This window comes from Tachysurus fulvidraco, chromosome 12, assembly GCF_022655615.1.
Source record: "Tachysurus fulvidraco isolate hzauxx_2018 chromosome 12, HZAU_PFXX_2.0, whole genome shotgun sequence".
In the NCBI taxonomy this organism is placed as follows: domain Eukaryota; kingdom Metazoa; phylum Chordata; class Actinopteri; order Siluriformes; family Bagridae; genus Tachysurus; species Tachysurus fulvidraco.
Window position 1 is genome coordinate 14,601,415 of NC_062529.1, and position 27,459 is coordinate 14,628,873.

A 27,459-nucleotide genomic window follows, 5' to 3' on the forward strand; every position below is an offset into this window, starting at 1 on the left:
AGAGAAATGCCATCCTTGTTTCTTTTGATTGTTTCTTTTCCCTTAATGTATGAAACATTTGGCAGCAATCAGCAATCCTTTTACCATTTGTTTTCTAACATTGATTTGTCTGTACTCCATAGACAATTTCTCTGCCTCTTTACACAAAATATGTTGGTTGGACATAACATTGTGACCTTGACTATAAAAATCAATTACAAAGAAAAAAGTCACACAAAAAACAAGCATGTGTACTGCAAAATAAAAAAGAATAGTGCATTATGGAATAATGAGGACATTTGACTTATCCTGATCTGCATGTTCTATAATTAATTGATTAATTTAAAAAGAATTAAATAGATTTGTCAATGTGACATCTTTAAAACAGGTTACAAAACAGGTTAGAAAAAGCATGTCATGAGGGGAATTTGAGATGTCATCAGGGGAATTTAAGCCATGTGTGATCATAAAGGCTATGTTCCTTTTCTAAACAAACTGGTTTTGGTACTAGAAGCATGCTGTGTTAAAATATCTGGCACCTTTCAGTCAGCTGTATACAGCAGCAGGGATGGTATCCTCAGAAAGAGTAGGTAAAGATGGGCAACAGTGCCTGCACATGTAAGAGGTGTCGTTTGCCGTGTTCAGAGAAAAAGAAGATAGAGCCAGTTATTCAAAAACAAGTGTACCAATCTATCGCCGATTTTCCATCTAATTTCCTGGGTAATCAGACGCTCAAAAAAGGTGATATCTTGGAAGTAATAGAGGAAAGAGAAAACTGGGTGTATGCAAGGATACGCACAGCAAAGAATGGATTTTCTGAAGAACAGATCTATGTACCAGCAGATTTTCTCAAACCAGTGAATAGTCTGGAGGCACAGCCGTGAGTATTTACACTGACATGAGTGGGAAAAATTTTTTTCCATAAATTACATAATGCATAATATTAGTACATTTATTCTCCATAATACAATTTAGGTAAATATTGGTAAAACAATATATCAGCTGTATTTCAAAAGCTGTAATTGTACATTGTAAAATGTGTTTCTTCAGTGCTCTTGCTAAATTTTCTTGCTAAAAGCTTGGTTCAGATTGCAACAGGCACTAATACATTCCTTGTACTGACTCATGTTACAGCAATAGATCCTGCTGTTTACTTGGTAGTTAGGTATGAAACCTGTAAGGTATAAATTTGCAAAATGTAAAGCATATAATTTGCTTTAATTTAACTTAATTTAATTTAATTTGCTTGTAATTTGCAAAGCAAAATGTAAAGCATATAGCCACTGATCTGGTTTCTCAAGTTTTATTGCTGTCCTTCACTTCTGTGAGTGTTGTACTGATAATGTAACTGGGACCAAACTATAATTTTACTTATAGATGGTATTTTGAAAACATCATAAGGCGTACTGAAGCCAAAAGATGTCTGCTGAGACCAGAAAACAGTGATGGTGCATTTCTTGTGTGGCGAAGTAGAGAAAATAATAACTTCTACCTTTCAGGTATTATTTTTAGTGTCTATAATCTAAAATTAGAATACATTTCAACTTAAGGTAAAACAAAACAAAACAAAACAAAACAAAAAAAACTATTTTTGTCATTTTCAGTAAAGTATGAAGACGTTGTGAGGCATTACAGAATTAAGGAAAGAGAATCTGACAAATGGTTTTACCTGGTAAAGCAGAAAGAGTTTCAGACCCTTTCTGAGTTAGTGGAATCATATTCCAAACATCAGGATGGACTTTGTACATGCCTTAAACTCCCTTGCGTTATGGTATGTATTCTTATAATATAATTTTTTTTTTTTCATGTTTATTAGAGGTAAATGTCATGCCATGTGCTCCCTGTACATGATTTCTTACTTTCAGCTTGATAGGCCATCCCTTCCCAGCCTGTCATTTGAGGAGCAATGGGAAATCAACCGAAGCTCTCTGACCAAAATGAAGAAGCTTGGCAGTGGTGAATTTGGAGAAGTATGGCACGGGGTCTGGAACAATATGATAGACGTTGCTATTAAAGAGTTTCGAGGTACATTTAGGGAAAAAGTCATCAGAGATATGTTATTGTTCAGAAAATATGTGATATATCTATTTTACACCTGAAGTACTTCTTAATCATATGTCAAGTGTCAAATGTGACAATATTTTGCACCTTACAGTCATCAGCCCAGATATTCAGACAGAGATAAAAATCATGAAGGCGCTTCAGCATAAGAATCTGCTCAGACTGTATGCGGTGTGCACTGCTGATGAGCCCTTCTGCATTATCACAGAGCTCATAAAAAATGGAAGCTTGAAGAATTACCTCATTGGTAAGTGCAATGCCGTAATGCTGTTTCTTTCAGTTAAACTTACAACTTGGAGTTAAACTCAAGATGTGCATAAATATCGTTAATGTCTGTTGTTTTAGGCCACAAAGATTTGAGAAATATTGATTTTTCACTTATGATGGACTTTGCAGTGCAGGTATATTGATTTAGTTTATAAATGTATTCAAGATATACAGTATAATGTTTACAGTGTTTTTAAGAAATAGGCTTTAAGGTAAACTATTACTTCCTTTTCCACTCATACTCATGCATCAAGATTACGGAAGGGATGTCATACTTGGAGAGTAAGAACATAGTTCACAGAGACTTGAGAGCTGATAACATTCTGCTTACTGAAATGATGTCCTGCAAGATAGCAGATTTTGGACTAGCTCAGTTTACTTTCGCACAAGATCAGCAATTATCTTCAGGTGAGCAGTATGACTATCAAAACCATTATATTTAATCATTAAAAATCAAAGATCAGAAAAAGCACTAATGAAAATTCTATCATTCTCTAAATGTTAGTCAAAGTACCAGTAAAATGGATGGCACCTGAGATCTTCATGGGAAAAGAATACACAAAAAAGTGTGATATCTGGTCTTTTGGGGTTCTCTTGATTGAAATTGTCACATATGGAAATGATCCATACCCTGGTAAACAGAAATGATTTGAATTACTACATATTAAGTATATCATTATCATTAAGAACTATTCATTAAGATATTGTTATTCTTCTGAACCTTTATTCCTGAATTTAGACCTTGACAAAGCAGCATGTATTCAGGCCGTTCAGAGGGGATACAGGATGAAACGACCAGCAGACTGCCCTGAAACACTGTATGATATCATGTTACTGTGCTGGAATCACAACCCGGATGAAAGGCCCACATTCATGGACCTTCAGGAAAGGTTATTGAAGCTGATTCCTGAATCCTCTTTAGATATTAACTGAGATATTCTGGACACTGAAAGCAACTACCGATTCAAACACATGATATATACTATATTCATGCTGCCGCATTGTAAATCCTGTTGTGATGTTTTGTATTTATACAGAAAGTCATTTAATCCTTCAGCACTGTCTTTATGACAAAAAAAAAAATCATTTCACATATTTTGGCTGTGTTCACATTTAAAAAGCTGGCAATCGAGAGGCTACATTTCTGATTTAGTCATCACTGCACCAAAAAATAAGACCTAAAATCCTTTATTGAGCATGTAGCCTTAATATTTAAATAGTCATTTTTATCTATGTACACTTTTCATCTTTACACCGTTAAATGATATCTGTTCCTGATGAAACAGTGCAGGTTAGCCTCAATCCTTGCTGCAATCTAAAACAAAAAACTTACTGCATAGATTCTAAGTACTGTTTTGGCTGTTGAACTCAACTGAAGACATGCCACATATCTATCCTTATTAACATATAACAAATAACCAAGAATGTTAAATAAACAATAAAGCAATATATCTAAGGATTCCATGTATCTACGGTCACTTATGATGTATAAAATATTTATTTTGGTGTAAGGTTTGCAACAAAGTTCAATTTCTTTTTCCATTTTTGAATTTATATTAAACTTACATTATAGCAACAATATTCTGCAATTACTGGTTGAGATATTTTATGTATCATGCATTAAAATAGGCTTAAAGGTGTAATGTACAATACCAAGCTAACCATAAAGCAGCATCAGAAAATCTGGTCCACAAATAAAACACAAATCATTAAATAATACGCATTAATTATACCTTTTTCCTTTGTAGTCAAATTCCTTCATTAGTTATCACTGTCTCACTGTCATTTCTGTGTAACAATTAACAATGTTTTATACATTTGTAATTATACAACTCACCTGATTTTCCATAAAATTGCATTTTACACACAAATACTAAAGTGAATATATTCAAGTAAATCTTTAAACATTTGAAGGATTTCAAACATCCTGAAAAATGTGACAGAACAATTTTTTAGTAAAGTGTGCACAATAAAGAAGTCTATGAAATGTAATGTATTTTTGTATTCTATTCTAGTTTGTATTCCATTCTATTTCGTATTCTATGTATAACCAGAAAAACAATCTATCTCTCTCTCTTTCTCTCTCTTCTCATCAGTTGTCTCAAAGCACAAATACTGTATCACTGAAAAGTAAAAAGATTCAGAGTGTTGTTCATCTTCGGTGAAACACTTATCTTTCTCAAAATGTATCCAAACATTCCATAAATAACTATGAATCATTCAAACAGTCCATTAAACTCTGAATATCCCGTAACTTTTTTTTTACTGTGATATTCTTGGAGTATTCCAATGATCCAGTTTGGGATTCAATTGATGTTTTTGTTAACTGTGTAATAAGTTTACAGTCAGATTCATCATCACAGGTTTGACTTGGAGGATCAGAGCCCTCCTCCTGATTTACATCAGTGCCATAGCCATCAATGTCACCATCGTCCTCCTCCTCAGAGACCAGCTGTCCTGTTGAAGTCACATTATCTTTCTTTTTTGTTGATTTCTGGATATGTGTCTTACCCTTGCTGTCATGTGGTTCATTTTCAAACTCATTTTCTTCTTTAATAGATTCACTCTGATTTTCAGTGGACATCTTAGCTTCACTTGTTCTTGTGGTACCATCTTCCTTTGCTTTTTCACCTTCTTTGATTTGATCTTTTTCGTTCTTTCTATGCTTAGCTACAGCTGCCACAGCAGCAGGAGCATCGTCTTGTGTTTGCTCATCACTTGTCTCATTACTATTCTCATCTCCAGATTCATTCCAGGATATGTTGCTTTCTTTGGCTGATTGTGTTTCCTCTCCTGTTCTATTTTCTGTTTCTTCACCCTCTTCTGGTATCTCTGCCTTTTCTTCAATCTCGTCCCTTTCCTCTTCTTCAGCATCCCTGATTTCACTCTGTTTATTTGTTTCCCCTTCAGACACCTCCTCTTCAGCTCTTTCATCATTCGATTCTTTGTCCTTCACTGAATTCCCTTCTCCCTCTTCGGTGTCACTGCTTTCTGTTTTTTTTCTTTCTGAAGCTAGTTCTTTTTCAATTGATACCTTTTCATTTAATGTTGTATTTTCCTCTGTTTCCTCTTCTGACTGTTCATCCTCACTATTCATTATTTCCTTGTCCTTCTTATCTGTGTACTTGCCCTCCAAATACTCTCCCGCCTCATGACTTTCTTTCTCTGTTTCGCTTTCTCCATCATCTGCTCCGTCAATGTTATTATCAAACATTTTCTCATCTGCTTGTTCTTTAGATGGCCCTTTCTTTACTATCCTCATGCCTCCAGCATTTATAACCCCTACATCTTTGTCTTGATTCTCACAGGCCTGAACTCCTTGATCTGTTGTGACTACATCCTCATTGACATCTTTGGTTTTGTCTTTATTCTGAAATTTTTGTTCATCCAGATTGGACTGTACAGGCATAGAAACAGGGAGATCTTTCTTTGTTTGTAAGATTTTCCTAAGATCAAACTCTTTAAGAACTGGAGCCACACTCAACGCTTCAGAACACTGGACAACTCTAGAGGTCATCTTCTTTTTCACACATGCGTCACATGGACAGTATTCATCTTCACTACGCTGGTCGCTGAACTCAGTACCTGAAGCACTGTTTATGTATTCACCTCTTGAAGGGTTAATAAGTTTATTCTGCATCACTCTAAGACGTCTACGCCGTTGCTCAGTTTGGACAGTAGAATCTCTAGAAAGCATGCTTATTGGTGGTCTTGGTGTTTTACCGGCACGACTTTGGATTTTCTGCAGCTCTCGATTTATAGTAGACTGAATCCTTTTATGAACCTCTTCTTTCAGTTCACTGATCATTATTTCAAGTGTCTCGTTGTCATTTAAATCCCACCTTACTTTAAACTCTGCTATTGCATTTACGTAATGAGACATAAATTGCTTTTCCAGTTTCTTTAATAAGCTCAAAACCCATACTGGATCTGGGTCTTGTGAAATTCTCTTTGTTAATTGATCTTTCTGATCTGGTTGTGATGTTCTTGAGTTGTTATTTTCTGGGTGAATTGTTTCATTAACAGTCACTGATTTAACATTTCCGTTATTTTCAGAGGTCCTCGAAGAGAATGTTGAAGCTATTTCCTTAATAGCTCTTTTATGGTCTTTAGTCTGAAGGACATCACCTGTGCTTTCATGGCCTTCATCTTTTTGTGCTTCCTTGTTCATTTGTTCATGTTCGGGACTGCATCTGACCCTCTCAGCTATGTCTGGAGTGATAGGCTCTGAAGAGACAAGGGAAGTATTTATGTTTTCTGGTGTTACAGATAAAGAGTCACATCCACCCACTTTAATAACATCTCCTTGGTTCTGTGGGAAAGCTTCCTCTTCAGCTATTACTGCTGTTTTGCCCTCTGCTGTTTCTAACTTTTCAAGCCCACCACTGATGCTTCCTTTGTTAGATCCTATGGAACCACTGCTTAAATCTACCCCTGATGAAGATCTCAGGTTAAACTCATCCTCAGCTGAATTAATTTTTATGCCATGCTTCTCTTGCACAGTTTCAGATGGTCTGTCAATCCATAACGACTGGAGAGTGCTTATTATTTCACTGTATTTGTCATATATCTTTGGATCTGGGTCAATCATTTGTAAATTAGCAAGGCAGTCTAGTAGTCCTTTGGCTGATGTGCTTAATTTTCTCCCATATGTTGGTGAAACTTCAGGCAAACTATTGCATCTGTCCAGCTTTGGACTTAAGAGGGCCTTCATAACCTGTATTGAGGACTGACATTTATTTGTTAAACTCTCTCTGTTAGTTATTTTTGAACTGACATGACTGAGATCACTGTTGGCTACAATAATTTGGAATGTCTCATTACATGCCATTTTTGCATCACAGAGGGTATTTTTAACTTCTGTCACAGGATCTGCACCTTCGGGCCCATCTATTTCTTGAGATCTTTTCATTTTCATTGGCTTTTCAAAATGTTCTCCGATTTCATTTTGAAAACATCCTTTATCCTTCACAGCAGGTATATGAAGGAGAGATTCGTCATGTTTATCAATGATTTCATCCTCCATTTCATACATAGGACCGCCAATTGGTATATTTTTAAGCCAGTCATTCACAACATCCGTAGGAGATGCACTGGGTAAAGAAGACGGCATGAGTGGCTCTTTAGCATGATCCTCAATATTGTTCTGGGACGTGATGCTAATTTTCCTGCTGTTTTTACAGTTACTGTCAACATGCTGTTTCTCTTCAAGGACATAGTTTTTGTCTGATGTGTTTGATCTTGATCTTCTAATGTCTAGTTTTGCATCAGAATCCTTTCCCATTAATAGATCTGGAGTGTGCGGCAAAGCACTATTACCTTTAGAATTTGGAGTGGTGCAGATTTGTGACACTTCAGACTTAGTGGCATATTTTTTCCTCTGTAAGTTCTTGTCTGATTCTGATGTTTTTAACAAAATCACACTAGCAGTATTATTAGAATGAGTTTTCTTGGCTTCATTTATGTCCAGGTTTGAGGAGGATTTTTTCTTTTTTTTGGTACTACCTTGACCCTTAGATGTAGCAGCTCCATGGGTGATAGCCTTCGCAGAGGTTATTTTATTCTGACTCGATTTTAAAGAACTTCCAGATATAGATGAAGCTTTGATTGTTTCACCAGTCTCTGTATTTGTATTGATTTTTATGGTTGAGGTGTTTTTACTTGGTGAGTTCTTCTCTGATTTCTCTGATGACCCTGACAATGCAGATGGCACTCTATGATCACCATCATTCTGTAAAAGCTGGACCAGAACTTTGTTTTCTGTCTTTGATTTGGTTGATATGAAGCATTCAAATTCACCACCTAAGATAACTTCAGAATCCTTGCATGAGTCTTGCTTATTATTAAACAATTTTGACTTATCTGAAGCCGAAAAACTTGTAGAAACAGCACTTCTGACCCCCTCTCTCGTTTCCATTATTGCTGAATTGCTAATAACATCATGTAATGCAGATGGCTCAGAAGTATATTTTCCATAAAAACATCTAGGTTTATCAAAGATTTGTGAGATGTTGCTCATGGATTTTTCATTGAGGTCCTCAGACCTCTCTTCTGCACCAAGCCCAAGAGAAACAGAAGCTGTTGATGTTGGACTTAATGGTTCATCTAGCTGTCCATATGAAGCAAGAGATCTGGATTTTACTGAGGGACTATTTGTTGCTCTTTGAACACATCGGCTTGAAGAGCAGTGACGTTTGTTAGGTCTTGTTGATTTTGAAGATTTTTCAGTATTCACAGATTTTAAACTTGATGACTGATTATTCTCTTTAGCTGTGATTGATGATTTTGGTGATGGTGAAGCCACTGGTAAAGAATTCTGTGCACTACATTTTGCATTATCTGTTGTTTGTGTAGTTTCCTGAACCTCAGTCATATCAGTGATATACAACACTGACTCTCCATCGCACTCTGAGCATGCATTTGATTTCACTGAAACTTTGGCACTTTTGGACAGAGCAATTGTTAACCTCTCTGAATTTATTTTAATATGATGATTGTCTGTAAAAGGGCTTGTAGAAACTTGTGGTGAAATAGTTATAGTGTCTTGAATGTTGTTTACGTTTTGGGATTTGTCAGAATCTTTAGTCGAGTGTGATTTAGTTGACATTGCGACACTTTCTTCAGTGTCTATATCAGAATTTTGCATCACATTCTCTGTTTCTGTTATATTTTCCTGGGTAGCAGTTTGGTTCTCTTGTCTATATGTCATTCGTTTATCTGGTATGTTATTGTTTGTCTTTGCAGATCCAACTGATTTCACTGACATGGCACTTTTGTTCCTTCCTTCTACACCATCCCATGCAGCCTTTTCAGAAATCATTTCTTCATCACATGACCGCCCACATGCATGCTGGTTAGATTTATTGAATTGCTTTGAATCAGTGGAATGTTTTGATGAATCAGACAGTTCACTTTGGGAGCAAGCGTTCCTGAGGTCTACTTTATTTTTATCATGTTCACTACTCTCAAGTGTGTTTAAATTAGCAGAATCTCTTTGTTGTGTACAATGAGTACATTTGTTAGATTTCTCAGACCTGGTCAACTTAGATGATCTCTGACCAAGTGGCTTAACTTCATCATCTTCCTCAGCTACTTGAACTGATATATCATGAACATTTGCTGGTATTGTTGATGTTAGTCTTCCACATCCACCACAACAAGGGCACACTGTGGACATTACTGAGAAATGTGTATTTATTGACATGGCACTTATAGATCTATTCCCTCTCTTTGTTTCCTTATTGCATGCTTTCTGAACACCACCATCTGAAATCACTGTCCTTGGGGAATTTGTTATTGCCTGAGATTTGTTAGACACTTTGCTGTCATCAAACACTGCACTCTGAACCCTTTCCTTTAAACCACTCTTCATTTCAGATTCCACCATAGTTGTTGTTGCATCTCTATGTTGGCTGCAGCAGCAGCATTGAGACCTTGAACACACTGTTGAAACGTAAGATCTAGCACTGTATGTACTGTCAGCGAGACCCTCTGGGGACATTTCTGGTGCTGCATACAAGTTTTTGTGCTTTTTGGATTTTAATGCATCAGCAGAGCAGTTTGACACTTTAGGTGCTACGGAGGATGAATGCAAATTTTGCGACCTTTGACAGCCATAGCAGTGTACACATGCAAATAGTTTATCCTGTTCAGAACACCATGCTCTTGATACACTTACAGAAGAGTCATCATAATCAACTTTCTTATCCTTTTTGAAAGACTGGATGATGGATGAATTGCTGGTAGAAGAAATCAAATGCTCTGCTACTTTTGTGCCTTTGTTCAAATGATCAACTTCTGCATAGTCTGTGTTTCTCCTTTCATTATTCTGAAATATTTTCTCAGTCTTACATTCACATGTGTCAATGGGTTCATTACACTTTGTAGTGCTGGTTGACACTTCACTCTGATTGCAACAACGACTTATTGAGCAATATTCAATTCTTGTGTCCCCTTCCTCAATAGTCCGTTGGAAGCAAGATGCCTTCTCTTGCACTTGTTCAGTATACTCCTCACTTGACCTGGAAAATGTATACACACTGTCCACAGATGCCTTTTGGTGCATAGTTTTGTCAGATGATCCAGCAGAATTAGAGGAACTCCTAATTCCACTGGCTCCATCATCCCTATGTAAGGGATTTTTCCAAATTTCATAACCTTGATTATGGCTGTAGCAATTTTGACAGTAAGACTCCATTTGATAGTCCATTTGATGGCATTTTGGTGAACAGGCCTCTTCAGCCTCACATTCAGTGTTAGACCCTGGTTCAGAGTATTCCACTTTGTCTTGAAGAATATGAGGGTCCCCCTCCTGTAAAGAACTACATTCATTTGTAGATTCATTTGGCAATTTCTTGATTTCAGTGGACCACTGAAGAGTTTCATCATTGACTAGGCGGAACCGAACTTTCATTTCTACAGACAGACTGCCATCTTTGTTGACAAGAACCCTTTTCTCGACGTCATCATTCATCACAACTTCCTTTGTAACACAACCCAGCTGCCCGGGGGTCATGCTTGATCCATTTGGGTAGGATTTTTCTGATGATAGGGAGAACCTTGTGGATTTGTTACTTGAATCTGACCTTGGATGAATGATACTTTTCTTGGTCTCAAGTCCAAAGTTCACTGTGGATACAATATGATAAATCATCATTATCTTCTTTTTTTTTTTTTTAAAGAAAATAAACAGTATACTATCTTATACTTTGTTACTGATATCTATCTATCTATATAGTTGGTCTGCATATTAGACTTGGCACAGGTTTTACACAGGATGCCCTTCCTGATGCAACCCACTCATTTTATCTGGGCTTGGACCAGCACTGAGAGTTAACTCTTTAGTGGCTGGTTTAGCTCCCTGCCCAGGAATCGAACCCGGGCCACGGCAATGAGACCAACAGGAGGCCAGTTACTGATATCTATATATTATGAATTAGTTATCTGTTTATTTATTAATACATCAATATTTTATCATTTTTATAATATTCTCATTTCTATCTCCAGGCAATACCATTTTTTTTGCTGTCATGGCCCTCACTGTAGATGCTGGAGTGTGACCTTGCTCCTATCCCAGGCAACTTCTCTTCTGAGTTCTTTCTCAGATGCTCCAGAAGTAGGGGATTGAAGGGCTCTCGGCCCACACACACCAACACACTGGGACATTGCATCAGGCTCTGCATACTATCAATCTGTGGGAGTCCAAATATAAAGACAGCACATAGGTGATAAAGAATCTGGGTTATTAATGGAAACATAATTCTTATCCTGATTTTGTTACTTTTATCAGTAAAAGTGTAATGAAAATCAAATTAATAAGTCATTATTAGTGATAAAAACATTAGATAAGTTTAAAAACTAAGCATATTTCTAATATAAATTGTGACTTTTTTACTAATAGACCATCTCATTATATTATATTCAAATTGGACAAAAGATTATTCAACACAATTTTTGACTCCATATGTAACAAGAAACTCAGTGAACCATGAAGTTTCATCATTGCTAACTATGGCTCAAGTAATTGCTGACCTTTCGTCCTTCCATGGTGTACAGCTTCCTGACAGTGCTTTGCATCAGTTCTGAAATCTCATCCATAAAGACACGAAGGCTGCGAGCCCTCTTTCTGCTCAAAGCGATGGACCTTCTCACTGTGGGATCATTGTTTTTCACCAGCACAATCCTCTTTGGGTGTCGATGATAATGATGGCTATAATGTCCCGTAGGTGGCTCGTCAGGTCGGGAAGGCTTTCTTGGGGTGTTAAGCGGGAAGTTGTGGTGCCAGACAGCCGGCTGTTTTCCTGCAACCTCTATATCGATTGGCTTAACATAGTGACGATCAGAGCACAGGTAGCAAGCCCCATCCTGCAACTGCTCCAGACTCTGAATAGCGTGAGTTCCTCTGGGTGTAGTGATCGTTCTCACACCAAATGGCAAAGGCATTTTCTGTGAAAGGTCATCCAACAAGGCATCAAAGCATTTAAAGCTTCGCTTATGGATGGGCATCCTGATACCACTGAACTGGGAATCTCCACTCTTGTAGAAAGTGACTCTCTTGGCTGGGGTGGCAGTGGTCACACTGGAGACATAAGACAAGGAACCATGCCTAATCTGGGTGCTTGCAATGGAGAATCCTGCACTCTGCATTCTTCCTAGTTGCTCGACTCTGTAAGAGAGAAATTCTGCATCATTAACACTTCTAAATGCTTCTAAGTAAATGATGAGTCTGCAGTGCATTATCTTTAAAACATCATAAATTATGTTGTTTAATTTTCTAACATCTCATACAATTAACATATTATATTAAATAACACCACATGAAGCATTAACTTTTAGGTAAATATAATAATAAAGAAATAAATTACAGAGTATCTCTAAGGTAGTATACTGTAAAATTGAATCAAACATTCTGCAAAGAAAGCTAATCATACTGTATTTGACCACTAAAAGATTAAAAACAAACAACATATCCAATACTAAAACTTACTGAATTCTCCAATACTGTCACATGAGCCCCATTAAATTCAATTTATATGACATAAACTTAAACATAATGCAAAGCAACTTCCAAAATCTGTCCCAAACAATAAGTCAACATATAATTCAGAACTTGTAATGTAAAGATATCTAATGTTTTAGGATAAAAGAATTCATTATAATATAATTATTCATTAAGAGTGAAATATAATTCTCTTGTTACTAATGTAGTTTAATCTTTAAAGCTGTAATAAACTGTAACGAAAAGGATAAATTTCAGCAAGTAAAGAGAGGCTCAAGAAGAACTTTTCCACCTTTACATTTCCATAAAAACTCGTTTACTCTATTGTAACTTTGCACACTACATTTTACTGTTACTACATGTATCTGCTATGGAACTGCAATGGATTTAACCACTTGGAGGCTTTGAAATGCTGTTACGGTGCTTGGATTTGAGCTCGGGTTTCCGTCACTGAACATTTGAATGTGGGTATATCATAGTGTTCATAGTATATTTACATATTTTACATCTCCAGATCTGCCTATGTCCACTCTCTGTCAGGATAAAGAACCGAATAAGTTATCGTTTATGCAAAAATAAATTCTTATTTCAAAAAAATCCCCCAGATGTAACTAACATGGAATCAGCATCTCCTATTATAAACACAAAAAAAAGAAAATATACTCACACTCAAAGGACACATGATCCAAGTAAATATTATAATAATACACATATTTAAAAAAAAAAAAAAAAAAAAAAAAAAAAAAAAAAAAAAAAAAAAGCTAAAACAAACCTATCCTACCAGTGAGAGAATCATGCTTCAGGTAGCATCCAGCAGGCTGAAGTGCAGCAAGCATCACTGTAACATATGTTCAAAATCCTGCTACTACAGATGCAGCCATTAAGCATGTCCTTTGGAAGCTAAGGATAGAGTGCAAAGCTTCTTTAATCATCTTGAGGCTTCTGAAGCCTTCTCTTGCATTAGATACATGCCAGGAAGGCCCAGAATGTGAAAAGAAAGACATGCAGTATGTCAGCAAGAAAAAGCTGTGAGAAAAAATACATTCTCACAGAATGCATGTGACTGGAACTGCATGTTTTGTGCTTTTTACTGTAGCATGTGTTATTACGATGGATAATTATGTGTAGCTGGCTGCCAGGACATACAGTAGTTCTTTAAACATACACCCCCTTCTCCTAAAAGCACACTAACAGTTAAAGAAAAGCACTGTGACATTAATGCAAGGACATTTAGCTGCTGGAGATGAAATTACTGTATACGTGCAGGTACAAGCAAGGTTTCTGTTTCCATGGAGAAGCTTGGACAAAGTGTGTAATGTGAATAAACATCTCTACAACATATTGAAAGATTACATTAGGGTATAGCAAAAGATCATAGCAGAGATATTCTTAGTTATCACATTAATATCACCCATATTATTTAATAAAGAGATATTATTGTATTTGTTTGTACATTTACATATTAAGCTCTCATTTGTGTATCTACAGTATCATGTGCTACTGTTAAGTCACTCCTACATTGACAGAAAGTGGCTTACTGTAAGCTCTTGTAAAGCCGGCACAACCTCTGCACCTTAAAATAAAGTGACCCTCTGTTACCTCTATTAAACACAGCTACTGTGCTTCAAATTACACTTCAGATTTCAGATTGTTTTATAATAAAATCATTTTGTACAATGAATATGAACAATCCGTGATTGTGCTCAGTGGCAATGTTAGAAGAAAAATTTGCCAGTGTTAATATTTAAGTAATTCAAAGGCTTTGTTCAAATGAAATAGAGGACATGACATAAATAGTACACAAGAGGAAATTATCAGAAACAGCATAAAATACTTTCATGTGAAAATGAAGATCATTTTTCAGACTTCATTTTTTATCTTCTACTCTGTATTACAAACTCAAGCAGGCACTTGTGAGGCTCATGGGAACAAACACTGTGAAGCGCTGTCAGACACACATTTCATTAACTTCATACAGAAATGTTTAGAGCCCCGGGGCTGTTTTTTGTAAATCAAAGGTGAGGAAAAACAGCTTCTCAAGTATCTGACATTGTGTGTATAATCTAAGGCCCTGATTTAATATGATCTAAAATAAATAATAATGTATGTGTGCAATTGGTTAGACAGCACAGTGAATCTAACAGGAAAGCAAGTACTCATTTGGGAAAAAGATGGAATAATTTGTTGTTAAGACCTTGTTAAACTTGTTAAGACACTTTGAAATGGGTATACACAATAATGTTATATACTGTACAATTAGTCTAAGAGCATTTTTTATTATTTAACAGCTGTTTAACAGCTATTGGCTAGCACCAATTACTCGTAATGAATATCTCCTCAGTTAATGTGTTACTGTATATAAACCATGCAAAATAAATAACTGATAACAAGCCATAGATACTCAAAACTCTGGGTAATCTGTAAATGTACAATTAAATTGACACACACTGAAACATACATTGAAACTACAATGACATCAATCTGAGTAATAATAATGACCTAGTCTAGAGTCTACAGTGTTTTCAGTGAGCATCTCTCATCTATAACAACCAGCTAAGTCAGTGTAAAGCCTAATTAGTTCAAAGGATTTAATGACAGCCCTGTTGCACAGCTTTTATTCCACTGTGATTACAACCATGTGCTTGAGAGCACAAACGATTCTAGACAGAATAATTCCCATACTCCACACATTCACAGCACACAAACCTCCATCATCATCTTACAAATCATGTTATAATTTATGGCCTGTTGCTTTATTCACATACTTGCTGAATTAAGCCAAGGTCAATTCTGGTTAGCCTCTCTGAGTCGTAGCTATCTTGTGTCACTAATTTCACGCTGCACTGGACACATCAGCAGCTTACCATTTAGCGATGGATTCATCGTCGCAATGAGCTGTGCCAAAAACCTCCAAACTCTGATGTTGGCTATTAAGGAGTCCAGGAAGCTATTTCAGCAGGTACTGAAACACTGCAAGTATATGTAAAGATGAAAAAGTATCCAATCTAGCATGGTGGTGTGTCACTCAGCAGCAACAGATACCTGCTATAGGGATGACACATCTGTATGTTGTTCAATTGACTCTGTCTCCATTCATTCCATTAGGCTAATTATCAGATACATGCAGACCCCCATACAGGGAGGAGTGAGTCCTATGAAAGAGGATTATACTGTACATGTTCCACCATCTGTGCCAGTAGATATTAACTCTTACTACTCCAGAAGTAATATGTATGGCAGGGACCCTTAAATAAAATGCATTGTTTTGCTGATGTGAAAACACAGATCTTGACTGTAATGCACAAACTGTTTAAAGCACTAAGCTGGAGATTTAGCTCTGGCAAACATATCAAAAGAACATTTTGTGCATAACCTAACCTACAGATTAAATAATTACTACACAAATTCTTCTTCTTCTTCTTCTTCTTCTTCTTCTTCTTCTTCTTCTTCTTCTTCTTCTTCCTATTATTATTATTATTATTATTATTATTATTATTATTATTATTATTATTATTATTATTATTTGTTTTTGTTGTTGCTATTGTCATTGTTATTATTACTATATAGATTTTAATAAATGTTATGATAAATATTATGCCAAATTTTACATTGATGTACTGTTAACAAATGATTACAAACAAATAATCATGAGGAAATAATGTTTTATGATGAATATTTTTACCTCTTTAAAAGTGATATAATATCATATATTGTTGGATTGGTGATATTATATGTTATATTATCAAATATCCCACAATATATGATATTATCACCTATTCCACTTGTTATAAATTTTTTTTTAAACACAATTTCTTTTAATGACATTTTCAGTCAGAACTGAAAGTCTACAGTATTCTATTAGATAGATAGATAGATAGATAGATAGATAGATAGATAGATAGATAGATAGATAGATAGATAGATAGATAGATAGATGGATTGATGGATAGATAGATAGATAGATAGATAGATAGATAGATAGATAGATAGATAGATAGATAGATAGATAGATAGATAGATAGATAGATAGATAGATGTCATGAAAGGAGATTTGGGTGCTAAAGCAGAAAAGGTCACTGATGTAATAGAAATATGTTGCATACAAAATATAAAACAAACTCAGACATATGACATATTTAAACAAATTACCTACAATGCAAAATACCTTCGTGCAAGAGAAACGACCAGCTACAGAAAACAAGATTGTCAAACCAACTGAATGGTGATATTATTATTATTATTATTATTATTATTATTATTATTATTATTATTATTATGTTCAAGCAGATGCTGAGGTTCAATCATTGACATTCAGATTTCTGTTATGGCAATGAGATTTCTAGAAACTGCTACTCGTTTCTCTGAAGCATTTTAAAGACATGTTCATCCTGTTCCAAAGGAAAATGTGTGACTGGTGAGATTGCTCGGTAAACACAACGCCTATGCAGTGCTATAGTCAAAGAGTCACGTGACTAAGCGACGGCTGCGCGTGTCTCCCTAGTAACAAGCATTTTCCTAACAACAGCAGCTGCCGCAATGGACGCGATAAAGTCGTCGATACAGGAAGCAGCGAGGTTCAAGGTAACTGTCCAGTGTACAAGCTTCGATTAGGTACCGATTAGGTAGTTAGATTTCACGTTAGATCATCACGCTGCTGATTTAACGTTAGTTTGAAGGTACAGTATAAGCACTAGCAGATAGGCCTAACTTTTGCAGATTTGCAGATGCAACAGGTTTCACATCATGTAAGTCTGCACACAATTTCTATCACATGCTGGAAATGTTTTATTCATTGCAGCCATGCAGCATCTTACCTCCAGTAACCTTACATTAAGTAGATCAGTCGAGAGAGATCACAGGTACCGGTGCCAAAGCAGGTGGGCGTTTGTATAATCCCGCCTCTTTCTCCATCATCAAGAACATGTTCAGTCACTTCTCTCCTTCATTCGTGCTCCGTTTTGTTTCAGAGGCATGAATTCATAGTGCTCCTGAGCAGCTGTTTTCAGTAGAGAGAGTTTGAAGGCGACGACCAGAGGCAGTATTTACACCAAGAATTTGTGTATGAGAATGTGATGTACTCAGTAAAGCGTGGGCTTCCATGGGCTGCAGTGGTCCAAATAGCAAATCTGTGTAAAGAGCTCCTCCCTGAGCTTAGAGGTGAGTCATGGCTCATAGAAACATGCTTCACAAAACATTCACTTATTAAGTCCATTTAATTCAATTCAATTTTATTAGTATCACATGTTTAACAATGGACATCGTTTCAAAGTGGCCTTATGGATATATATAAATTTGGGATGTATGTTTTAAATTTATGAATTTATCCCCAATGAGCAAGAGAGAAGTGACACTGGAAAAAAAAAAGTCCCTGGAATAATAGTTGAGAACTAGATTCAAAAGGGAACCCATTCTCACCTGGGTGATATAAATAATTCCCTTCTATAACTGTACTATATAGTACTATATAAAATCCAGAAAATTCATTCTAGTTTTAACATGATGTCTATTTTGTTGAAGTTACTCACTGGTTTCTCAGGAGTATCATGTGTTGCTTGTGTACATGCAGTGTACATTGTGTACAGAGTGCAAGCAGGGACTCTGGAAAAAAATAGCTATGACATCAAAACTAACTCGAATGTAATACGGACATGAGGGCATCCTGGGACATAAAGTGGTCAGTGAACACTTTAGATCTGCTGTTTTACCTAAGAAAAAACATTCACAAAATGCCTGACTAAACAAAAATGTTTTCAGCCTAAACTTATAAATGCATAATCTACATTTTACCAATAATATTGCTGAGTAACTTCTAGACAAAGATGACTTGTGATTGTGATAGCCTGTGAGTATTGCACACCGACCAAGACCAAGTTTTAAGCCCTTCACAAAAAACAGGAAATAAAATATTGATTATGTAAATTAATTTCACTCTGTTCTCAGCAAGATTTTATTAACCTGACCCTGAATATGTGTGTGGTCCTCTATATAAACCTCTATATCAAGTTTGGAGAGATCTAAAGCACTCTATTTGATCCAGACACGGATGTCTCAGTGTCATCCACGACTGCCTGCTTCTCATCACACCACCATGTACGACTTCATGGTGCACACCTACATCCATCATCAGTGCCTCTATCAAGGTTTTTTAAAAGAAGAGGTGAATCTTAAGTTCATGCACTCACACCTTGAGATTTATGTTCCACCACATCCCCAACCACTATGTGAGGGAACAGATTTGAGAGTCAAAAGGCTTTGAAAGAACTTACTGCAGTCGAGACATCAAAGACTGAAGAAATACATAGACTGAAAGAACCAGCTGAGACACAAATAATGGAAAAGCTACAAGTCATCCTGGTGATCTTTCACTGGATGACAGACTAGTCAAACAGGTACTAGTGTTTCTCGATTTATGACTAATTTTAACATTGCGCTTGGTAACACATAAGAGTAAATGAAAGTATAAGGTCTGATGTCAGGTCACAAAATGTTAGTTTAGGAGAGGGTACTTAACAATGTTGTTAGCTTTTACTTACAGACAGGTGACAAATTAAAGATATAAAATATATTAAAAAAACATATACTGACATAGTGGTGGTGGCTCGCTACAAGACACCATATCAGCTTCAATGCACTGAATTTGGGTTATTTTCTAACCTTAGAGTAAAGGGTCACTCCAGGTTATTCTGTATGGTCAACTTTATCATTGTGAACCATTTACAGTTCCAATTATTTTTACAGCATATAAAAGATGCCTTTATCTAGAGTTACTTACAGCAGGGTTTTGTAGTCTTAAGTACAGCAAAATAGGATAAGCATAAGTCAATGTAATTATTAATTCATATAACCAAACAAGTCTATCATTTCTAACCTTAAATCCAAATCTTCCCGAATGTCCCTCCCCAATCAACAAGAATGAGAAGTATGCAAATGACATGCTATGGCTTTCATAGTCACTATATTTTAACTTAACTGAGCATCTATGAGAGATTTTGAACATTTTAGACAGCACTCATACGTTCAGCATCAAAATACTAGTTGTGAGGAAATAAGTTTTAAGAATTCATGCCTTTATCCACTATCACAGCACACACTCACATCCTGTGGGAAGCTGAAACTGTTCAGGTGTCTTGTAGTGGTGCAACACAAAACTAAGACACTTTATTTTCCCTTTGTCACTCATCAGTATCTAAAATGTGAGTAATTTTAGACACTCTATCAATATGTTCCTCTCTGTCTCCACACCACAAAAGCTTGAGGATCAAGTGCTATGCTGTAATCAGCTAAACAGCACTTCACCTTTAAACAACATGCTTCATCAGCAGTTAACCGGATTAAACAAGTGCATGTTATTTAATCCTAATGACAGCTCAATTTGAGTTATATAGTAGGGAACATATTTGAATAAAATTTTTATTGTATTTATAACTGCTGTTATCCAAAAATGTAAATACTTTTGCTAGATTCAGACTTTTTCAACAACAGTTATACCGCATTGTATCAAAGATGAGCACTGAATGATAAATTATCTTCCTTAAAATGTTATTTGACTCTAGGCACTGGAAAGCATGGTTCGCTGCTTTTGCAGTCAGAAGCAGACATGGTAAAGGAGATTATAATAAAGGAAATCAGAGCTGTACAAGAGCTGCTAGAAATACGACTGGGTCAAACAGCTCTACCCGGCGCAGGGCCCTCTTCAGATGTATCGGGTTTTTCACAAAAAGGCTCTACATCTGGATTCACAAAAACGAAAAAGAGATGACTAAACAAACCAGTATACCAATATTTTATACTTGGAATCATTCATTTGTTCATCTTCACTAACTGCATTATTCTGCTGAAGGTCACAGTAGATCCAGAGTCTCTCCTGGATATAGTGGTCATGAGGAGGAAATTCAACATAGATGGGAGACGAGTCCATTGCAGGGCACTGCACACACCCATTTACTACTAGGGACAATATTGGCACAATCAACCATCCTACAGTACATTTTTGGGCAGTGGACAGGAAACCCTCATGGACCTGGAAAGAACATAGAGAAACTCCACAGAGAGTATCCAGTGGTGAAGCTCAAACCATTGAGCCTGGAGCTGTGAGGCAGCAATACTTCCCTTGGACAAATACTGAGAATCAAATATACCATAATAGCTACTGACAGTATTATGAGGAATACTCTTTGTACTGTACTCTTGTTTTACGAAGTTGTCTGCAAATATCATCAGTGTATTTATTGTTTATTTATGTATTTAGATTGTGATATTATCTTTCTACAGAAATTTTAAACAAACTGAAAACCTTCTAGGGTGCTAGATGTTAGAAGATACCAAACAAATGAACTTTATACAAAAAGGATTTTAAAAAAAGAGCAGATAAACAGCATAACACAATGCATTAACCCATTAACCATCAATATATTCCTAACACAGTATGCTAATAACATAGAAATACATTAATTACAATAAGTAATATTATCTACAATATAGAGAAGAAATGTGTATATTACAAAAATATAATACACTTTTAGTTTTATAGTCTTTCAGTGAATAACCCCACAGCCTTAATGGTTGTGTTTATGAACAATACTAGACTTCTGTCACCAGAAAGGCACATCTGATCAAATAAGAAGCAACTTACACCAATTATACTAGCAAAGAAATGCATTATAGCTAGCACAAAAAATGCAAAAGCAAAAAGCTATTTAAAATGTTAAGTGACAACAAATGTCTTCAAGAATTCAAGGATAGTTTGGGTAAAAAAAAATGTTATTCAGAAGTTAAGGCAAACTCTACAAAGATAAATAAATAAATAAATAAGATAAATAAATTACAAAGATGACAAAATTTACAGCAACATATTTTCCCTTTCACCACAACATCCAGACTAGGAATGTCTCATTTTAAAACCCAGTTCATTTCCTCATGTCATCAACACCACACCTGTTAAAGGCATCTTACACTCATTTTTTTATATTATGCCTATTATAAAAATAAAACTAAATAAAATGGTCAAACTGTGTAAGCATAGTAATGTATGAGTGTTTTAATTAGAAAAAACTGTTTGTCCTCAGTGTTTAATGGATATCTGAGCTTTATCTGTTCCATATATAGCAGTTGTTTGTTCTAGCATGTTCACAATTCACCTACCGGTAGGTCTACATTCCAAGTATCTAGAAAGTATTTCCCTATTTTAAGTCACCTAACTTTACTTTCAGCATATTTTGGTGCAGTGGTCCAGCAAGATTCAGGATACTGTCATGTAATATAATGGACAATGGATATTGTGCCTGACTGTGCACATTGTTGTAACTGAATCATGATGTTCAGTTAGAATGTGTGAGTCTGGCGTTAGTGCAGATAAAGTTCAGCATTGTCTGGACGAGTTCTGGTAGCTCATATTCATGCTTCCAGCCCCAATCTTTCCTCGCGTTGCTGTCATCAAAGTTCATGGGCCAACTGTCGGCTAGTCATGAATCAAATGAAAAGAATTAAGAAGCTGAACACATGGTAAGTTACAGTAAATCTCAGATGTTAGACAAAGTCTTTAAGTGTTAGTACACACAGCAAGGCAAATCCGATCTATATTTAAAAACATGTAATATAAATGAATCTGTTCCAAGATAATATAAACATATGATTTACACCGCTGGTAAAAATTTCTTTTTTTTTTTTTATTTTTAAATAAAAAAAGGATGGGTTTTATGCAGTCTTTAAAAAATAAAATTCCATACATTTTTAGGCTCTGACCAATTGCATGTCTAATTGGGTCAACGTTATAAATGACGTGTAGGCCAGGCAGCTGCTTCAGTACCTTCTGAACAAGGTCTTCAGGAGTAAAGCTCATGGCATTGATGTTGTAGGTACGCATGCTAAGCGTCTCAGCAGGAGTCTCCATCATCTCCAGTGTAGCTCTCAGACAATCGTCAATATACATCATAGGGAGGCGTGTGTCAGCCTTCAAGTTGCACACAAATGTGCCTGTTTTAACAGCATCGTGAAAGATCTGGACAGCATAGTCTGAGGAAAGGAAATCATGAGTGAAAATAGATAAAAATGAATTTAGAAAATAGAGGGGAAAATACAGAAATGCAAATGGACAACAGCTGGTAAAAAAAGAAAAGATAACCTGTTGTTCGTCTGATGAGATGATGCCTGTTTACCTCAGACAACGGAAGTCAAGGCCATATTTGTGATGGTAATACTGACAAAAAAAGCACAAGGACATTGTGTACTTAAACATCTGTTTCACCTAGACAAAGCTTAAAGGCTAAGATCCTTCTGAGACAGTGCTATATTTAGCACCCCATTGAATACCTCTCCTATCAGCTCTGCATGGACCTTGGACACTCCATATATGGTTCTTGGGCGTTGAATGCACAGATCTGGTGTGGGGTTTCGAGGGGATGTCGGTTCAAAAGCTCCAATTGTGCTAGGAACAAATAGGCGAACTCCATGTTCTGCACAAATGTCAAGGATATTGTGCAATCCTTAAAATGAGAAGAAAAAGATCAATAATCAATTTTCCACAGCAGTGAAGAATCTTAGACTCTAAGATTTCCTTAGACTCTGTCACTGCTATTTCAATTCAATTCAATTCAAGTTTATTTGTATAGCGCTTTTTACAATAGACATTGTCTCAAAGCAGCTTTACAGAACATAAACATAGAGCAGAATGATAAAAGAAATAACGAATAATAAAAGAAAAAGAATGAACAGAATAAAAAATTCAAGATTATTATTAGATATATATAGTTCACAATGTGTATGTATTTATCCCCCTATGAGGAAGTCTGAGGTGACTCAGGCAGCAGTGGCAAGGAAAAACTCCCTTAAATTGGTAAAGGAAGAAACCTTGAGAGGAACCGGACTCAAGGGGGACCCATCCTCATATGGGTGATTGTAATATACAGTCAGATAAATGTATTGGTGTAAGGATCATGGACTTCAGATCTCCTTAGTATCACCAGTATTTACCAGTTATGTTGACATCACGAGCAAGAGTCACATTTGCCTCGCAAACTGCACTCAAAAGGGCACTGTAATGCACCAGCCAAGTGATACGATTGTTCACAACAATCTCCCGTAAATTCTTGTAGTCCAAAATATCAGCATAGATAAAAGGACCTGAAAATCAGAAATAAGATCTGTATATATAAGTCACATAATGATGCACATCCTTATGCGGCAGTGAACATATTTAAAAAGGAAAGGAAAAAAAAAAGCTGTACACTTACCACTATGGTAAACATGATTTGGGGGCATCCTGATGTCAGAAAGAATTACATTCTTGTTTCCAATTTTTTTCCTACAGGTGAAACTGTGGAATTTAGTCTTACTTAGGAAATGACATTTTTACCCGGATATAATTGTGATATCACCATTAATTTTTCATCAAATACATTCAAGACACACAGCGTATAACTTCCTTTTGCTTCTTTCTGTCAGCTCTACCATTTAAAACATTGGCAGAGAAAACTATTCATACCTAAGCAGTGTAGCGAGACCCACCCCCAGTTGTCCCAGTCCTCCTGAAGCAAGTATATTAAAAAAAAAAAAGCATGTTAGAGGTCATCAGTGACAGGGGCCCACTATTGCCATGGAAACTACACTACGTTGGTTTGGAAAATCCATCTAGTTACCAAGGTAACCAATCATCCAAAAAAAGCATAGTGTTTATCACTGAGGTAGAGTTACAAGAAGTGATCATAGATTTGAAAGCATGGCATGTTGAAAACAAGTGGATGAAAGCAAAACTGTGGCAATAGCCTCATACCTGTAATAAGAACCTTGGGGTAGTCAGTCTCTGGGAAGGAGATGGAGGGAAACGTGGCATCAGATGAGGTCACTTGGCATGATATGACACTGTTGGTCCTCAAAGAGAGAAAAAGGACTTTACACCCACATGCTGGAGTCAGGCGGAGATGCCATGCTGCTTTACTCACTGATCTCATTAAGAGCATTTTATTACCTAAGGGGTAAATGAACAGTTAACAGGTAGTGTAAAGGTAGTGACCAATGAGCTGGCAATGTTTATGATCAGCTTTATCCTTAAGGATGTATGGATATACTGCCATCTTCTGGATAAATCTTTATCCTATAAAAGCTTCTCAAAATATCCAAAATCATTTTGTTTGTTTGATGCATTGTATAACCAGATATGAGTAGTTAGTTAGTTTGTCATAGAAATCAGGATAACATTAAATAATGTCTTTGATATTGTCAATGGCTGTAATTGTAAAAATGATCTGCATGGTGCAGATTTGCCAGCTTTGGCTTTGTAGAATAACAGAAACGGGTCTGTTATAATATATCACCAGTGTTCTGGTTCTTGGTATCAGTTAGTTAGATAGCAGGGAAATAAAACTCCACCAAGCAGCAACAATATCCATTCTAATGTCCCTGACAGTGTAATACAGACGGTATAAATAAGGAAATTGACGTTACATGACAGTTCTCTGTCTAATTCGACGTCATGTGATATAGACAAATTCTTATTATGAATTAAAAATAGCTGCCTAGAAGCTTCAGTAAAGCACAGAAAGCCTCTGACGAGAATATTACTGTGTACACTGTTACTCACCGTTTATTACTTCCACTAAGATAAGTCCTCAGGTTAACAATAAATATGTAAAATTGTTATTTAGTTATAATTAGAGCTATAATTACACTGAGCTGCTTCAAACCGTCAGAGTTGCAGCAGACTCAAACCCGCCGCAATGAAGCCGGTTTCTATTCCTACTGGTTGATATAACGAAGGCGCGTCTTAAAAAGTACCCGAAACTCAATCCTATTGGACAACAAAACAGAGGCGTGGCTTCATCCTCACGCGCCCCATGCAATATGTCAAGTTATATATATTGTCGGTTATATGTTATACATAAGCTTTAAAATCATAGTCGCAAAATCTGCTCTTATATTACCAGTAAAAGTTATTTAATAAGCCGCCTGAACTTACATTCCTAATCTTTCCTATTACTATCACAGTAATTACTGAATAAATTTCTATTAATTAGAAATCTGAATGTCTGAATGCTTTCAGACAGATGGCTAAATAATAAGCTAAAAGAAAAACTAAAAGAAAACAACAACAATATTATTAAAAAATATACAATACCACTATTCAATTTAATTACATGATTAAATAATTATAATAAGAACATGAAGGAAATAAACAGATAGTTTTAGTGCTATAAAATTAAATTAAAAGAACCACAGCGCATTTAACACCCTACAAAGTGTATCACAGTAATATCCAAAAGTGTAAGCTAATTTTTTTTCATTTAACCCTTAGTTTAAATACAACTAGAGGATTTCATTAAGTGAAATTCAAATTTAGTATACAAAGCCCTAATAATGAATATATATATACATATTCAATAATATATATATTATTAACTACATTTACAAATAATTGTACAGTTTGTCAACTCGAGCAGACCTTGAAACTATTGACTTCAGTGTGATTTCTACAATAGTGATATAAGACATACGTGGATATATTATTGCACGACTGCTCCTCTTACAAGCACATGAAAGCAATATTCTTCTCCAGGGATCTGAAGGCAATTTTGTGCATTGCATTATTCAACCCACACTCATGCAGAATTCACTCTGTTTTCCCTAGAGAATATTACTCCAGCATTTGATTTCATAAAAAATGCATGCTCTGGAATAGTAGAAGAAGAAGAGAAGCCCACATGTGCACAAATGGTACAATTTGTAGTTTAGGCCAAAATTAAATGACCACAAGGCTTTCTTTACTGGTATCATAACTGAGAGGAGGAGAATCACTGCCTGTAATATCAGGAAACCTTTATGGTTATTGGAATGTGCATCTTGTATTCTGTGTTCCTTCACTGAAGTTATACTTTTGCAGTAACTGTGACACGGCACTGGGTTGTGCTAATCGTTTTTATGTTTAATGAAAGCAGAGGCTGTGATACAATCTCCTCAAATATATTGAAGCTTGAAATTAAATGTGGAGCTGAATGGATACTATGGTAATTTACAAATTAATCTTCTTATTAAGTCAAGTAAATAGTTTTGATATAAGTAATCTTTATTTAGGATATTGTAGTGGATTCAGTGGCAGTCCAAGGAACACTGTGTGTAAAGTGTGAGAATACACCTCAGAAAGGATGAAAATCCATTTGTGCACTATTCACTTTCTTGCAATTTTGTGCTGTAGGAGGAAACCGGAGAACCCTGGTCAAACTCCTGAGAACAGGCAGAACCCTAGAAAGGAACCCAAGCTCAAGACCAAACCAGAGATCCAGGAATAAGCGGGAAAAGGGAGGAAATATTAATTTTCTGAACTGCTTATTCTATGCACCATTGTGGAGAGCCGGTAGTCTGTCCTAGGTGACCCAGGGCACAAGGTAGAGGGCACCCTGCACAGGGTTCCAATCTATCACAGGGCACAATCACACACTCATTCATAAATTACAAACAATTTTGAGATGCCAACCAGCCTACAGCATGTGTATTTGGACTCGGGAAGGGAACTGAAGTACATTTACAGCATTTGGCAGATGCCCTTATCCAGAGGGACTTATTGTTTTTTTCCACTTATACACCTGAGCAATTTACGGTTAAGGGCCTTGCTCAGGGGCCCAGAAGTGGCAGGTTGGTGAACCTGAGATTCAAACTCACAACCTTCC

At 36.1% G+C, this 27,459-nt stretch overlaps 4 protein-coding genes across 5 annotated transcripts; 2 read left to right on the forward strand and 2 right to left on the reverse strand.

Annotated features, from left to right (window-relative positions):
- The first annotated feature begins 572 nt into the window (after positions 1–572).
- On the forward strand, positions 573–4,299 carry si:ch73-340m8.2 (tyrosine-protein kinase SRK3). The gene is made up of 9 exons (XM_027172679.2): positions 573–859; positions 1,357–1,478; positions 1,584–1,750; positions 1,845–2,004; positions 2,135–2,287; positions 2,386–2,441; positions 2,562–2,715; positions 2,813–2,941; positions 3,047–4,299. Exons 1-9 carry the CDS (start codon positions 576–578, stop codon positions 3,238–3,240), a joined length of 1,419 nt encoding a protein of 472 aa, XP_027028480.2. The 5' UTR covers positions 573–575; the 3' UTR covers positions 3,241–4,299.
- rp1l1a (rp1 like 1a) lies at positions 4,262–17,916 on the reverse strand. Its single transcript, XM_047821701.1, has 4 exons — positions 17,620–17,916; positions 11,839–12,472; positions 11,321–11,498; positions 4,262–10,935 (listed from the first exon to the last, which is right to left on the reverse strand). The coding sequence occupies exons 2-4, from the start codon at positions 12,451–12,453 to the stop codon at positions 4,517–4,519; spliced, it is 7,212 nt and encodes a 2,403-aa protein (XP_047677657.1). The 5' UTR covers positions 12,454–12,472; positions 17,620–17,916; the 3' UTR covers positions 4,262–4,516.
- Positions 17,342–21,826, forward strand: c12h8orf74 (chromosome 12 C8orf74 homolog). The gene is given in 7 exon segments (XM_027171969.2): positions 17,342–17,386; positions 17,773–17,966; positions 18,809–19,038; positions 19,041–19,157; positions 19,160–19,194; positions 20,359–20,377; positions 20,380–21,826. Coding segments are annotated over 7 exon segments (825 nt in total). The 3' UTR covers positions 20,565–21,826.
- On the reverse strand, positions 21,800–25,538 carry LOC113659291 (L-threonine 3-dehydrogenase, mitochondrial-like). Of its 2 annotated transcripts, none has more exons than XM_047821702.1 (9): positions 25,380–25,538; positions 24,573–24,767; positions 24,285–24,327; positions 24,034–24,062; positions 23,774–23,923; positions 23,114–23,286; positions 22,926–23,000; positions 22,611–22,816; positions 21,800–22,262 (listed from the first exon to the last, which is right to left on the reverse strand). In XM_047821702.1, the coding sequence occupies exons 2-7, from the start codon at positions 24,757–24,759 to the stop codon at positions 22,956–22,958; spliced, it is 627 nt and encodes a 208-aa protein (XP_047677658.1). In that variant the 5' UTR covers positions 24,760–24,767; positions 25,380–25,538; the 3' UTR covers positions 21,800–22,262; positions 22,611–22,816; positions 22,926–22,955. The 2 variants fall into 2 exon arrangements, with proteins under 2 accessions (XP_047677658.1, XP_027027768.1); XM_027171967.2 differs by having other exon boundaries at positions 24,034–24,116.
- Positions 25,539–27,459: the final 1,921 nt, after the last annotated feature.

Coding starts and splice junctions, on each gene's coding strand:
- si:ch73-340m8.2 (XM_027172679.2), top strand. CDS start 576: ATGGGCAACAGTGCCTGCACATGTAAGAGGTGTCGTTTGCCGTGTTCA. Junction 1,479..1,583: donor TAATAACTTCTACCTTTCAG/GTATTATTTTTA, acceptor TGTCATTTTCAG/TAAAGTATGAAGACGTTGTG. Junction 1,751..1,844: donor TTAAACTCCCTTGCGTTATG/GTATGTATTCTT, acceptor TCTTACTTTCAG/CTTGATAGGCCATCCCTTCC.
- rp1l1a (XM_047821701.1), bottom strand. CDS start 12,453: ATGCAGAGTGCAGGATTCTCCATTGCAAGCACCCAGATTAGGCATGGT. Junction 11,499..11,838: donor ACACCATGGAAGGACGAAAG/GTCAGCAATTAC, acceptor GGACTCCCACAG/ATTGATAGTATGCAGAGCCT. Junction 10,936..11,320: donor CCATGACAGCAAAAAAAATG/GTATTGCCTGGA, acceptor TTGTATCCACAG/TGAACTTTGGACTTGAGACC.
- LOC113659291 (XM_027171967.2), bottom strand. CDS start 24,759: ATGCTCTTAATGAGATCAGTGAGTAAAGCAGCATGGCATCTCCGCCTG. Junction 24,328..24,572: donor CCCCAAGGTTCTTATTACAG/GTATGAGGCTAT, acceptor TACTTGCTTCAG/GAGGACTGGGACAACTGGGG. Junction 23,001..23,113: donor ATGCAGAGCTGATAGGAGAG/GTATTCAATGGG, acceptor TTTTTTTGTCAG/TATTACCATCACAAATATGG.